General features: G+C 43.7%; 1 protein-coding gene and 1 pseudogene across 1 annotated transcript; both read left to right on the forward strand.

Annotated features, from left to right (window-relative positions):
* Positions 1-3,250: 3,250 nt before the first annotated feature.
* LOC123049593 (transcription repressor OFP8-like) lies at positions 3,251-4,051 on the forward strand. The gene has a single exon (XM_044472522.1). It carries the CDS (start codon positions 3,251-3,253, stop codon positions 3,866-3,868), a length of 618 nt encoding a protein of 205 aa, XP_044328457.1. The 3' UTR covers positions 3,869-4,051.
* A 6,018-nt stretch (positions 4,052-10,069) lies between these two features.
* On the forward strand, positions 10,070-16,171 carry LOC123067502 (nuclear intron maturase 3, mitochondrial-like; annotated as a pseudogene).
* Positions 16,172-16,379: the final 208 nt, after the last annotated feature.

Genomic DNA, 16,379 nt, shown 5'->3' on the forward strand with positions numbered 1-16,379 from the left:
TGTCGGAGCACTGCTACTCGCTTAGCGTCTAGACCTGAAGCCTTTCAACAAGCTCGGGTGCTTCCTCCTTGACTATGAAGATTGGACCGCCGACATGGAGGACTGATTGTCGATGACAACTTGTCACTACTGTCTTTCTATGGCAAAACTTTAAATTTATGCACGATGAAACTCTGTGATGTAACTAAACCGTCCTCCTGAACTAACGTAGATCGCTCTAGTTAATTAGTTTGGATATGAGGAACTTTGTTATTTATGTTTACTATTGGTTGCTTGTATTTTGCTAATTATGCCTTTTTGTTTTCTTAAGTACATTATGTTGCATGTTATCGTTGAATTCATCAACTGACGATGCAGGTACATAGATCAAAGATGGCGAAGGACTGCTACGTCGTGTTCGTTGGGAGGGTTCCAGGAGTGTACGACCACTGGCCAGACGCTCAGGCCTAGGTGGACAAGTACCCGGGTGCTAGCCATAGAGCGTTCGACAGCAGAGCCGAAGCGGAAAGTAGTTACTTGAGGTGGACGCCCCGGCAAGAGCGGGGGCGAAACCGCCGGTGCCTCAAGAAGTACTACATAGTCGCGCTCTTCTCTTTCACATCATGGTTTAGATAGAGATGATGAAACTTATGTGTGTGCCATGACAATGCAGTTGCATTTATTCGAGACATGACATGACTTGTGTATCGCTATTTTTGAGATGTGATGATATTTGTGTTGAATGATGATGATGATGATGATGATGGTATAATGAGACTATTGTATGTGTATGATATGACGAGAATAGTGTATGTTTATTATAATATGATGAAACTACTATATAAAGCATGCACAAATACATCGCAAATACGTAGAGAGGGAATAAATCTGTGAAAGCAGGAATACTAGCAGTAGCGCTGGAAGGCATCTAGCGTGAATATGTCTATGCCTAACCAGTTGCGCGCGCAACTCCAATCATCGCCGTCGCTGCGTTATGTGGATCCGTGCGCGCGTGCCCCACCTGGTCCCACCTAACAACCCATATTCACATTTTCTCAGCGCGATACGCGGCAAGAATATAGTCACATCGTATCTCCCTCGTTCTCTCGTTCCCCACCGCCCCTGTTCCTTCTTTTCTCGTTCCCCATCTGAGCCATCTCCATCTCCATCGAATCCGGCGCATCCGGCTCCCTCCTCCGCCACCATGGCCACTCACCGCCGGGTCGCTCCTCCATTGCCTCGAGCCCTCTCCCCTGTGACGTTCTTCTTCACCCATAGGCGATTGTTCTCCACCCACGCCCTGCTACTTCTATCGTCAGATCCGCCATTGAGGTAAGATGGAGCAACATGGCTACCTCATCGCCATCTTGCCTCCTGGTGAAAGGATGCCGGGCATCGACGAACAACGAGCAGCAGCATCACCACCACTGTGAGCAGATCTGTGATGGAGATCTACACATTAAGGCAGTGAGGAGTCAAGCGGCTCGGCGGCAAAGCCCAGACACACACCTCCCGCAAGCACGCCGGTGGTCAAGAGCTCCAACTCATCTTCCCCGTCTTCCTCGGAGGTATCAGCGATTCGTCTACTTGTTTTTTTTTAAAACAAGATTTTTATTCTTTTCTCAATCTTTCGATATGCATCTGATTTCGTGTGTGATAGTGGTTTTTATGTGATCTTATTTTGTTTCCTCTCCTGCAGCTTTCGGCAAATGACTGCTCTTGTTTTGCCCCTCTCCATAAACATGAAAACGGATTGATCTTAATGTACTTTTGTAATTCATAGTTTGCTGGAAGAAACAAGGACCTTTTTGATGGCTATCTTTGGATTCTTTGGCTACTGTAATTATTATGGCCTCAGTTTTTTACATGAAACATACTAATTTGGTGAAGAACTATTTGGGGATATTTTCTGAAGAATGATCTAACAATAATTGGGAATAATTTCTAAAGAACGTTATAAAAAATTCTAAAGAACTTTCTAAGAAACGAAGAACTTTCTAACAGGACTTTGTTAACATGGTGTCCGAACTTTGCCATAAAAATCAGAAGAACTTTTGAGAAAACTTCGCCATTACTAATTGCTTCCTTGGATTTTGTAAAGTTCTTTGGAATTTTCAGTAGAGTTTGCCACAGCCATCTAAAAATTCCTTTGGTATAAACCAGTAATTCATTTCATTAGTTTTTTCTGAGAATAATTTCGCTATTTTTTTAGTAAATAATAAACCACATAAACATCTAAGAATCATTGACTAAACATGGTGCATTAGCCACCCAGGCCCTTGCGTGGACGAACATCTTGGTCCCATGTGAGGTCAAATCAGCTGGAATACGGCTGACTATACAAACGGGCGAACTCTCTAGTATGATGGAATACCATGCATGACTGACACAGATGTGGGCCATGTTGATTTGACAACAGGCTGGATGTGCGGTGCGGATACAGGTTGCGCGCGCATAGAGTTAGGATAAATCCACGTCCCGGCATCGCTTGCTTTGTTGCAGCGCTACATATAGTTAGCAGTAGCGTTGGTCCGGGCAGCGCTACTGCTACAACAACTTAGCTGTAGCGCGTTAGTAGGCTTTCTCCTAGTAGTACGATTTTGCGGTGTCGCCGAGTTGATCTTTCGAACGAGCATGATGCTCGGATCCTCCACCACCTTCGTCTCCGGCAGGTTCTCCTCCGAGTCCATGCGTCTGCGGCGCAAGGGAAGAAGAGAGTGGGCGAAGAAAAAACGGGAATTGGATGGAGAGAGTTGGGATAGAAAAAGAGAGTGATGGATTTTGCCATGAAAACATTGCAACCAGTTACAAAAGCGCAGGTTTGGCCTTCATTTTGGGCTCGGATCCTACATGACTCGTATCCGGTTTGTGGAAATTTGTGATCTGAACTGCTACGGGAACTGACGGGATTAGATCAGCGCTGGATGGTTTATGGGGTCCAAACACCGGCCTGTTTGAGGGTCGGAGCAGAGCAGTCGCAAAATCTCGGTAAAGAAACGGTCAAGGTAAATGCAACATGCATGCCTTGGAACGGAAGCATAATAAACGCGTTGTTCTCTCCCGATCGATCAGCTGGAAAAGTAAGAAATCCCACCATTTTTTCTTCAAGGGCGGGCGTGTTTGTGGGCAGGAGCGAGCACCGGCGCCGTAGCACGTCCGTGCAATCAACCGCCCTACGACGTGTCTCCATTAGCTGCCGTAAGTGCTCCAGGACGGGACGATCGCATATATACATCCACCCAAGCCATGTCCAGGCTGACTCGACATCGCCATGTCATCGACGAGAGCGCGGCGGAGCGACGGCCGGCAGTTCGGGGTGGGCGGCCGGTGGCGGCACGTGGCGGTGGTCGACACGGGGTGTCGGTGCCGCCCGCGCCGCCAGAGGCTGGCGTCCTTCCTCTGGCCGTCCACGAAGCCGCCGGTGACGAGGAGCAGCAGCAGCTCCCATCCGTCATCCTTGTTCCCCTCCTCCGCCTCCACCGCTTCCTCGGCCTCCGCCCGCGTCTACAAGCACCAGCAGGAGCCCTACGGGGCGACGGCAAAGGCGTCGCCGCCGGTTGCGACGAAGAAGGTGGGCAGCAACCCGGCGAAAAAGAGGCGCGAGAAGATGGCAGCAGCGGCGGCCGAGGAGGAGGAGGTTGGGGTGGCGGTGGAGAAGGAGTCGTCGGACCCGCGCGGCGACTTCCGTGACAGCATGGTGCGGATGGTGGTGGAGATGGGGCTCTGCGACTCGGACGGCCTCCGCTCCATGCTTCGCCGCCTGCTCGCCCTCAACGCGCCGCCACACCACGCCACCATCCTCGCCGCCTTCGCCGAGGTCTGCGCCCAGCTCGCCTCGGAGTCTTCAGCGCCGCCGCCTCCGGCGTATCAATACACGAGTGACGAGTGACCATTCGTCGGCTCGGCAAGCCGGCCGGCCAGGTCGTCTGCTCTGCTCGTGTTTCTGTTCTGTGTGGTCTCAAGATCCTGGCACCACCTGGTGTACACATAAACCTGCGACTACCAATAGTGTCGTATAATGTGTGTGCTTGTGTGGCCTTCAGTTTTGCATGAAGGTCATCAAGGAAGCTTGTTACTCCCCTAGTGTCAAAAAACGTCTTATATTCCGGGACGGAGTTAGTAGTTAATCAGCTCAAATATGTAACTATTTGTGCGATTAGCAGTGCTTGCTTGTTATTCTACATTCTACATGCATTTGGCACTTTCTAGTGTTTATATATCAAGTCTGTGTGCACTAGAGGGCCGCTTTTCATTCGTGGGATTAACTCTTTTCTATCTACTCGATCCGTTCGATTTACTTGTCGCAGAAGTGAATATAAGTGGATGTATCTAGAACTAAAATACATTTTGATACAACAATTTTCGCAACAAGTAATTTCAGACGAAGGGAGTATTAGATTATTTTGGTCGGTTGTCTTGCTTTGTTTTTATTTTATCTGGGTTGGTTTAAGTTTTGATTATGTTATGACAATGTTTATTGTTTGTATAGTGTGCTAGCCTGCTGTTGAGACAGTATCTGTTCTGAGAGGAGAGTGAAATTGTTTGGTGCATGGTTGTAGTGTCTTTACATGTTTTGGTCTCGGCGTCTGTCGATGGAGTTGTGTGATTCCCTTAAGAGCTCGTACTCCACGCTGAAACCATGGAATTGCTACCAAGGTTTCAAATTTCGAAAACAAGAAAATTTCACTCACACTAAAATTTCATAATTTTTAAAATTTAGTTCAGACAAATCGACATTTTTTTATTTAATTTGGAATTAAAACAACGGGGTACTCTCTCTATTTTTGTACTCCGCATATAAGATTTGTCTTAAGTCAAACTTCATATAATTCAAAGTTTATATGAAAAAATATCTACATTCACAACACCAAATCAATACCGTTGGATGCATCATAGAACTAATTTGTATGTTGTACACCTTTAGTATTTGAGATGTTTATATATTTTTAATATAAGTTTGGTCAAACTTTATGAAGCTCGACTTAGGATAAAACTGGTATGCAGATGAAAAAATAGCGGAGGGAGTATTAACATTGTAGCAACAACTCCACGGCATAAAAATATCAATAGCACACACGTGGGTTTCAAACAGTAGACCTATTCAAGGGGAGCAGTGCAGCCTACCAATGGGTTAGACGAGGGGTTGTTTATTAATTAGCTAGGATTCCACCTTATTTATATAAAATAATTTAAAATACAGAAATATTTCAAACGAAACAGTTCTTATTTTTTTGCTCACACACGAAATTTGGTCAAATTTTTCCTTGATTGCTCCTATATAATGCTCATATGGGCCATCCCATTAAGCTCTTGCTCGCTCAGCTTGGCTCCCTTCTCCGCTCGCTTGTTTAGCTTTTTTTTTCACTTGCTCCATTAATAACTAAGATAAAAACTGACTAACATTTTTAGTTGTTTTTTAAATCAAAAGATGTAAACATATTAAAAATTAATTAATTTCAAAATTAAGCGAATTAAAAACAATGGATTTTAAAAAAAGTTTAATTTAAAAACATTCATGGATTTAGAAAATGCAAAATTGAAAAAGGTTCTAAAACTAAATAAATGTTCACTAACTTTAAAATTATTTTTGAACTTTACAAATATACATAGTTAAATGTTCCTAAATTTTAGAAAATGGTTTCAATTTTTTTATAATGTTCACAATTTGAATAAATGTTCATGCATTAAAATTTGTAAAAAGGAGAAGGAAAAAACAAAACCCAAATCACTTGACCAACTACACACACTCATAGACGGACGCCTTAGCGAGCCAAGCCCCAACGCATCAGGAGGCTCCAAATCATGTAAGTTTAGGGCCTGTTCGGAAGCTTGCTGGCTTCCAAAACGAGCCAGCTTCTCGTGAAGCCAGCGCTAGCTAGCTTCTGGCGGGAGCCAACGAGCGTTCGGTTACCGAAAATGGTTCGTGGCACACTGTAGCAAGAGCAAACAGTTAGTGGCGATATGTAGCGAGAGGAAAACGCTTCGAGGAGGCACTTCGGGAGGGCATTCCCACGTAATATCGAGCAACTCTAGCTTCTCGTTTTCACGAAGCTGCACGATCGCTGCTTCTAAAATTTGCACTGCGGCCTGCTAGTTCTCCAGGTGTGGGCTCCTTGAAGCTGCAGCGTTCGACCAGCTCATCACCCGCTTCCGGAGAAGCCTGGAGCAGGAGCACTTCCGAACGGGCCCTTAGTATCTTAATATATTTGTCTTGTAATACTTTTATTTATTGTGTGGTGTGATACTATGTTTATCTTATTGTAAGACTATGTGATGTCAGCTATCTCCATGGCCAAGATATGTTATGCTTTATGTGTTATCCATTTTCTCTTTGTCTTACATGCTTTGCTCTCTCACCACACCTCTTGCATGTGGTCCTTGCATCATCTTTAAATATCTTGTTGATGTCTCTCGATCTTGCTTTGTTCAAGTTGCTTCTTATGATCCTCAATATCAGTTTGAGCTTTGCAAGATTTATTGCTAGATCTGAACCTGCACCTCATTGAACTCTCCATCTTCCTAAGGTTTTCATCAACCAAAACTTCATTGTTAAAAGTGGCTACTAGAAAGGAAGCAGATTAGGAGAACTCGGGTGCTCCACCCCTCTATATTCAAAATAATTTAGTAATTCAAAAAAGGTAAAAAAAATCCCAAACATTTTTGGAATCAAATATGACCAGATATTATACTCGTATAAAAAGTTTGGCCAAGGAATGATTCCCGTTGACTTCGTGGAAAAAAACAAATTTGTGACGATAATATTGCATGAATAGTACTTGTATCTAGCGTTTTTGGCAAATCTTTGACCCTGGATATAATGAAAGTCGTTCCGTGATTAATCTTTTTTTATACGAGTGCAATACTTGGTCATGTTTGATTCCATAAAAAGTTTACAATTGTTGACGTTTTTATTGAATTACTAAATTATTTTTCAATATAGGGGGTGTGGCATCTGAGTGCTCCTATGTATTTTTCGCTACTGCAAAGTGTTAATTTCTGATAGAAAGACCTTGTACAGTCTCTCACACTCGCATGTATTGTCTGCATCAGAGCATGAATTTTGACTAGGTCTTCTGCCACCTTTGTTCAATGGTTGCCGACGCACCAACTCGAGAAAATTGGACAATTTTAGTCGCCAGTAACTTCAACCTATAACAAATGGTGTTTTTCCCTAGTCCAGGCGCCTGTGAAAATGGAACATGCCAAGCACAAAGAAGTATGGCTCAAGTAAGGAGGAACCTTGAGAATATTTGCCGCAAAAAAAGAACCTTGAGAATATGCCATGTAGAGAGAAAATTAGCTTAAGCAAAGATAAAACTTCAATTATGAAGAAGTATAAGTAAGTGCATATAGTGCACTATAGACATTAGACAACATCTTTTGGAGTTAATTTTGACTCCAGAATATATGTTACATTTCTGAAAACTCTATTAGTGTTATCATCATGCACAGATAAAAAATATGAAATAACAACATGAATAGAAATGATGACCTTCTTATGTGGTTCATACATTTTTTTTTGCTAAGATGACATGTGTAGCATTGAAAAATAAAAATACAGGAGACCTTGATTGAATTTCACGCCCCAACTTTTTAGATGAAATATAGGAATTATTACGAGCCGAATCCGGAGGCGAGGATCAATCTAGCGTAGTCTCACTATTCATGTCCTAAATTTTTAGATGAAGTATATGAATTATTACATACTAAATCTGGACGCGAGGATCAATTAGGCGTAGTGTCACTATCCATGGCCTAAAGTTTTAGATGAAATATAGGAATTATTACAAAGTGAACCTGGAGACGAGGATAAATTTGGCCTAGTGTCACTATTCATGCCATGAATTTTTAGATGAAATATAGTGATTATTACAAACTGAATATGTAGAGCATTGATACAATTGATCAAAAATTGTCAATTGACCCCGCGATGTTTATATAGTCAGTTGGATACAAGACTTCTGTAGACTCGTGAACAACGTAGCATACCTTACGGATGGAATGTATGAGCCATTTGTTAACGCAGTAAGATAACCATGTTAACATCAATATTTCCCTTTTATATTATGACTAGCATACATAACTAAATCATTGATGGACCTATGTGCAAGACAGAGCTGGCCCAAACCTTGGAAAACTAGTGAAGTTTTTGGGAGTGAAGGGGGACTTTTGCCCCCACCCCACAAGACATTCATATTTTACTTGGGGGCCGGGGTTTCGATTGGAAAATAATCAATATTCACTTAATATGTTGAAATGCTTACACGATTTTTTCCCTTTCTTTAGCATTGATCCATCATTTCTGAATGTTGCCCTACATTTTTGAGTGGTGCTACAATGCAGTTGAAGCCAAATAAACTATTTCTATTTATAAGTTCGAAATTCTTTTGGTGTTAACATTTTCAATTACATATATGTTATAACTAAATTGTTTTATCACAATGTTTGCCTCAGATATTATAAAAATGTTGTTTATCCAGGAAACTGGAGAAACTGAATATGTTTTTGTTTCATTTAGGACATGTAACTTTAGCAACCAGACACACTGACTGAGGTTTTTCTATGCAGTGTCTGGTTTATGTCCATCAGGGTTAAAAACAAAATGCAAGAGATAAGAGATAAATAATTGTGATGTGAAACCAACTACTGTGCAACATAACTAAAGGCAATAATGTTGATTCTTTACCTCAGGGTGGTATTAGTTGTGAGAGAAGTACCATAAAATTCAAAAATCTATGATAGGAAAATCGGGCCATCCACCAACTGGTTGTAGTCTGCAGCTATACTAATTACCGAACTACTCAATTATCTATTTTTTTTTCAATATGAAGGGTAATACATTAATGAATTTTATATTGCACCAATGTTCGCCCCCTTCGTATCCTAGCGCAATACGATTTTTAGCCACTGATCCCATGCATACGACGCAAGCAGAGCATGAACTTGCGGGTGTTTGATTGCTAGATAGATAGATTCTAGTGAACTTGCGGGTGTCCAATTATTTTGTGGGTCGAACTTTTAAAATGATCTAACTTTCAACTTGTGTACTCGCAAAAAAAAAACTTGTGTACTTTCTTTTTAGAAACACATGTAACTTTATTGATACTCATAACATTTACAGATACACTAATTTAAACCTAAGTTACAAGAAATACAAAGTAACTCCTATGACTAATAATTACAATGAAACCTCTTATAAATACCTTCTCCACGATAGCAATCTCTGCTTGAAGGAATACTCCAAATACTTCGGTAGAGAGATTGCAATTAGACTGCAGCAACGATGTTGTCACTCTTTCACCATACGAACATTACCAATAATGATTTTTGAAAAGCGCATTGAGTCGCCCGTCTAAAAGTATGGAAGTCTTGATCGATGAACGTACTTGAGCCAGGGATGATCCCCTAGAAGTGCAGGCCGTCAAATCACTATATCTTCACCGTGTTGTCGATGAAAGATTTTATCTCCACAAAGAATCAAACCAACAAAAAAAGCTTACACAACAACATAAACTCATTAGATCCGAATAAATCGAATCTGCGAGGGCAGAAAACTCTCTAACCTCATGGCACTGCCAAAAGAATGAGAGAAGTTTATTCTCACAAAATTATGATGATCACTAGTGGTAGTCCACTTCGGAGCCCAGGCTCAGCTACACCCGTCCTGACAAAAAATATCAAAACAAATACAAGAAAAAAAATCAAAAAATTTCAACTTTTTTGTGCGGTAGATAATTTTATGCGTGAGGATCGCTTCGATTTTCAAATCACTTGGACATCTGAGCAGCTCTTGGCAAAAAAGACAAATTCAGGGTTTATAAAAATGTTTAATGTTCACACTGTTCCGACTAGACTTGTTTTTTTTTTGCTGAGAGCTGCTTAGATGTCCAATAATCTAAAAATTGAAGCAAACCTCACGCATCAAATTATCTACCACGCAAAAATTTGGATTTTAAAAAAAAATCTAGTAGAACATAGGGAAAAAAACTTGTGTACTTTTTTGTTTGAGAAAAAAAATTGTCTCTCGGTTGTGTGTGTTACGGTTCGTTTTTCGGCCATTGGTGTGCGTCTCGGCCCTTTTGCCGGCCCACCTCCGGGCACCACAGCTTCGCTCTGGTCCGGTGGTCTCGTCGCGGGCGGCGGTGGCAAACTTCCACCTCCTCCCGCCCGCCGCCTCCGCCGCGCCGCACATGCTCCCCCGCCGCGTCCTCCTCCCGGCACCTCGCGCTCTCTCCACCACCACGACCACCGCAACCGTGCCGGCGCCGCTCTCCGGCGCGGAGCTCGAGGCCCTCCTCCGCCGCGACCACTACTCGGCCTCCACCCGCCGGTTCCACTCCCTCCTCCCGCTCCTCTCCCACCCCTCCCTCCTCCTCGCCTCCGCCCTCCTCCTCCGCCACCGCTCCCACCCCTCCCTCCCCCTCTCCGCCCAGCCCCCTCCTCTCCCCACCGCCGCGCCGCCCTCTCCCTCCTCCCACCTCCGCCTCATCCTCCCCTCCCGCCTCAAGGGCCGCCTGCTCCCGCTCCTGTCCCTCCCGCTCCGCCTCGCCATGCTCTCCGCGGCCTCCGCCCTCCACGCCGTCTTCGCCCCGCGCGCCGCCATCTTCGCCTACCGCGCCCGCCACGCCGCCGTCCGCTACCTCCGCGCCAGCCCTTCGCCCCCCGCCATGTCCGTCGCCTTCTCGCCGCCATCTCCGGCAAGGTCGACGACCCGGGGTTCCTGGACTATCTGCGCGAGCTCTTCCTTTCCGATGCGATAGCCTTCGAGCTCGGCGGCTCCGAGCTCTGCCGCGGGCTCCCTCAAGAGTCCGAGCTCACCAGCACGCTGCTCAACATATTCTTTGATCCTGTGGATAGAGAGGTGATGGCCATTCGGGAGGAGGTGCACAGAAAGAATCCTAGAGTCAAGGATAAGAGCCTTCGGCATACGCCTGTGAGAGTGTATGCGGTCCGGTATCTCGACGAGACGATGGTTGTGACGTCCGGGTCGAAGATGCTCACACTTGAGGTCAGAGATAGGATCCTCACAGTGTTGGAGAGGGGCTTGGAGGTGAAGCTTGACAGGTTTGGTAGCTCAGTGCACAGTGCAATGTCAGAGAAGATGGAATTCCTGGGGATGGAGTTCCAAGCTGTGCCGCCATCAGTCTTACACCCTCCCATGTCTGAGAAGGCCAAGAGGGCAAGAAAGATGTATCTGAAGAGGAAGGCAGCAGAGGCACAGGAGCTGAAGAATGCCCGGGAGACACGGAGGAAGAAGCTTGGGTTGAAGATACTGAACCACCTGTTCAAGAAGGTGAGGCGTGGGCATGAGTTCGAGTTGGGCTTCCGAATTGAGGATGAAGTGTCCCAGGAGTTCAAGGGTTGGGCAGAGGAGACAGTGGTCGAATACTTCAAGTCACAGGAGCATCGCCGTTATTGGCACCGATTGTTCACATCCGGTGACTTCTTTTCACTAAATAGGGTTAGGGATCAGTTGCCACCAGCATTGGTGGACTCCTATGATCAATTACAGGAAACACTCGACAGGTTCTTGATGCCGAGGAGGGGCCACGGCATGAGTGAGGATGAGGAGATGCTAACAGAGGAGGAGGATGAGAGACAGTACGAGAAGAGGATTGTTGAGGACTTGACAGAGTTGAAGATGAGAGTCAATGCACCAATAGAGCTTGTAAGAAAGGCAGTAAAGTTGGCTGGGTTCACAAATTCCATGGGACGGCCACGGCCAATAAAGCTACTCATCTGTCTGGACGATGCAGATATTATCAAATGGTATGCTGGTGTGGGGAGGAGGTGGCTAGATTTCTTCTGCTGCTGTCGAAATTTCAAGATGGTCAAGATTGTTGTGAGTTACCACTTGAGGTTCTCCTGCTTCTTGACATTGGCGGAGAAGCATGAGTGCACCAAGAGGCAAGCAATTAGCCATTATACAAAGGATTTGAAGGTGACAAATGAAAATGGAGTGGCAGAAGTGTACTTCCCAACAGAGAGGGAGATCAAGATGATGGGTGATAAGAATCTCTCTGATCCAAAGCCTGTAGATGGAGCCTTGACAATGATCTTGGTCAGATTGGCAGTCGATGACACCTCCCTTTCGTGCCTGGCACATTTTTGTGCTGGAACAGAAACTGCCCTTTACCGAATACGTCTTCTGCAGAATCGCCTAAATGTAGACCCTTTGAATGAAAAGAAGTGGGTCCAAGGACTAAGTGCCATTCATGAGAGTCTGAACAAGAAATGCCTCCCACTGTGCTCCATGCATGCAAGCGATCTACTTCTTGGCAAGATTACTCTCCAAGATATTGATTGTACTCAGTTTGTTGATGTGATGTGAAATGAAGAAAAACAACCTCCACGTTACCTCGTTCAAAACACACAGCTCACATAAAGATGCAACAATGCTGCAGTGCTTGCCAAATGTATTTAGTGTTGATTGCATTTGGTGGAGTTAGATCAGCATTGTACATATCCTGGATATCCATGCTGTCATTGGGCAGAACAAATATGGATTAATATTTTTTCCAGAGGTATGTGTTCCTCATTCATGACTGTCCTGATCGGGAAGTGCTACATGTCACAACATCATTAGCTGAATCTTTGATTCTGTTGTCTATTTTCTGTTCAGGAATGATGTGGCATGATAGTTACCACTGCATGTGCAAACTAACTTCATATCAATGTTACTCAGGTATCTCTCTCTTTCAACAGCTCTGTTCAAATCAGATGCTAATTGTTTTCAACTCACTGCACATTTTTTGTATAGATACGTTTGTTTTGAGCGTAAGTACACAGCAATACAACTAGTATGCGACCAAGTGATGCTAGAAACTGATTCAATCTCATTGGAGCAAGCCGTCAATTCTGAAGCCTATGATTTATCTGCTCTAGGTGCTGTGTTTAGGGAAATAAAGTTTCGGCTTAGATGTATCTGGGGTAGGTATAAAACACTGTCCAAGATCTTGTAATCAAGCAGCGCACACATTAGCTGCGTATGGTAGGGGCTTAAGTATTGGGTCTTGTGTAATATGGCTTGGTCAATTCCCAAACTTTGTATCAGATGCTGTAGCTGGTGACTTGCCCAGCAACACCATGTAATGGAATGCAACTGTGTTCCTTTCAAAAAAAAATTCACCCTACAAAATATTTGGCTAGCTAAAATTTCGGCCAAGGTTTTGCTCGCCTATGAGTTGGCCAATGTTGACAAGAAAATGGAGTAGAGTCAGCAAGTTGGTATTGGTGTGCCAATTTTTGTTTCTGGCCATGACCAAAAGAAATTGGTAGGGCTGGTTGTGGATACCAAGCAAACATACCCATATATCTTCCTAGAAGTAGCGGAACATATGCCACCTGAGAAAGATTTATTAATTATCATGTCTGTTATTATGAAGTATACCACATGCTTCCATGTCTGTGATTATATTAAATAAATTCAGGGAATAGATTCTGCAATAGTTACCTTTGTGTTGTGGTAAGTGCAAATATATCTAGCATACTTTTGCTCTTATATGGAGAAAAAGCTTTGGATAGTGAGAATATGAGTGGGTCACATTTCTAGTCATACTAGAAAGCTCTCAAGCTGAAGAATGATTACCTAATTGCGTGTTTTTTTGTGAGGACAGGAGGAGAGGACTGCAGCCACTTCCCTTGCTATGCGATGGTTGATTCACTAAAATTTGAGGCAGTTCTGGTAAATCAATCAACTTTGTCTGAGACTGAAATATTCGTAAAATCTTGCTTGACTATCTCAATTCAAAAAACTTTAGTTATCACAGGTTTTGCATTTATGAAGGAAAGGGGCCGATTGAGTTTTTTACTATATTTCAGAACTTGGTTATATTCAAGGTCAGACTTTTACTAACTCATTCTGTTAAGCTTCACTGCCAAATATATCATTTTACTGTGACAATGTATGCACCCTTACATTGTGAAAAATATCAATAATGCAGGGTGGTGCTAGTACTGGTTATAACAAATATGTCTTGGAAAATGGAACTGAGGATGATACGTATTCGGAAAACAGGGTTGCACTTTTCTAGCTTCAAGTTTAGTACCAGAAAATATGCAAGCAATTCAAGTTGACACGGTACATTCTGTTTCAATCTATCTTCACTGGGCATGGCATGGCATTATGTTCGTGTTATGGCACTTTCTCTTAGCTCCTATATTTATGCCACTTGCTACATGTTGTAAGTTTGATATTGTACTTCTTACCAGGCAGCACCATCGCCGAACTCTTCTTATTGTTACATACTACACGATGGAGACACGGTAATTACTTGGGTTGGGAACCTAAGCTCGTCAATGGACCACGGGCTTGCTGAGAGGCAGGTATGACTTATGAGGAATGCTCTTCAAGACCATCATGTCATGGGAATGTGCTTGATCGTCCAAATGAGCTGCTATGCTGCCACATCACCTTCATTGACTTAATATGATAGTTAATTTATCTGAATTTGTTTCTATTTCCCAATCTTGTCTACTCCCTCCGCACCATAATGTAAGACGTTTTTTGACACTAGTAGTTTTTTGACACTATACTAGTGTTAAAAAAGTAGTTTTTTGACACTATACTAGTGTTAAAAAACGTCTTACATTATGAGACGGAGGGAGTAGTTTTCATGTAATACAGTTATGGACAGTTAGTCCCTACAAGCATCTGTACCATGTTGTGGACATGTTTACATTTTCTTGTTTTTTTGGTGAAAATTGACAATTCTGATCTTGCCATGAAACTTCAGCGAAAAACAACCCCTTCCTGAAACTTAGCCAAATCTAACCCTTTATAGGTCAGTGCTAGCCACCCTGGCATTGAGGCAGCACAACCCTAGCACTACTTAGCACCATGGTCAATTGTGATGAGGTGCCCATCATCACTGGTGGCCGGGACGGTTGACCTTTCTACGTGTATAAGTTCAGCACCATTGAGCGTGCCTTGCCCTACCCGACCTAAACGCCAAGGATCCTAGCCCTTACCCTGACCGCTGCTGGCGGGCCACCCTTCCACTCATGCAGCCCCCATGTGCAGCCGAGAGAATATCCAGTGGAGACCAAGTTTCGGTGGAAACAGGTGAAAATCAATTGAAAAGCATCGTTCTAATGTTTCCAAATTTCTTTTAAAAAATACAGTGTAACATGCTTCACGAACATTGTGAAATTACTGAAAAAGGCTTTCGCCCCGCTTTATATATAAAGCAAACCACCAGAGCCACAAGATCCAACATAGGTTCACACACACACACACGCACAGGTAGAACATTGTGAAATTTCAAAATCAAATTTGATTTCAGTTGTGAGTATCAGTCTCTGAATGCGGAGACAGTTAACTGAAGCGTGTTGAAGTGTAGCAGCGATTGAAGTTCAGATAACGAATGGCTGATGAAGGCGGGGTGATAAGTCAGGATCAGCGATTCTAGTTTGAGCTCCAGTTACCACTGAGTGATTTACCTTCTCGTTTAATTATCAAAGAGCTACTGACAGCTTCTTATTACTCGCTGTAACTCGAACCCTCTTTATATGTTGATCAGCTGGATATGAGAAGAGAGAAAACTATGAATTTAGATTATCATAGCATAGCGTAGTTACTCTCTTCAATCCGTTGCGATCTCAACTACCCACGGACCCTACTTCCAGCGACCAAAATTCCCCCAAATTAGTCCAAATCCGCGAGCGAGGCGTGACAAAGGTAGCCAGAGCAAGTGTTCCTTGGCGGCGATTCGGGCTGGGAGGTGCGGTGGTTCTCTGATCTGGTAAAATCCAACCCCTCCTCTCCCCAATTTTGTTGGCGGCAGTGGTGTGATCTGGTGGCGTTCGATGGCGGTAGAAAATTCGGGTACAGAGTGAGTGTCTAGAACAGGTTGCGGGCAAACCTTTTGCTCGTGGTGCAATCCTTGGCTCTATCTTACTCCATGTGCCATAGGAAGCGATTGTGTGGTGGCAGCAGGATCTGATCTTGATTCGGGTTTCTGGAAATCTTCCAGTGTAAAATTCTACTTCAAGTCTCAGATCGAGATGGGGCAGACGCGCAACCAAGCTGCGGTGGCAGGCAGCTACAGAGAAACTGGAAGCCGATCTCAAAGTAATGAAGGAGGATATTTCTGGCTTCAGGAAGCGGCGGCAGACAGCAAGGATATTCGTGCACAGATGATTACTATTGACACTCTTGATTCTTTGATGCAGAAGTACCTAGGCACACAAAATTCACACTCTGAAGCCACTGTGACTGAAACAGAAGGTACGTCCCAAACAAAATCTGCTAGAGTTACTGCATCAGTTCCTGAGAAAGTTCAGTTAGCAACAACTACCGTTCTAACTAATGTTCCTCTTGCATGTCCACCATCTTACAGTATGCCACCAAATTTACCCATGTCACAAATGCATCAGGCTAGTATGATTGATAGTGTTAC

The sequence above is a fragment of the Triticum aestivum genome, chromosome 1A (genome assembly GCF_018294505.1).
Source record: "Triticum aestivum cultivar Chinese Spring chromosome 1A, IWGSC CS RefSeq v2.1, whole genome shotgun sequence".
NCBI classification, from domain to species: domain Eukaryota; kingdom Viridiplantae; phylum Streptophyta; class Magnoliopsida; order Poales; family Poaceae; genus Triticum; species Triticum aestivum.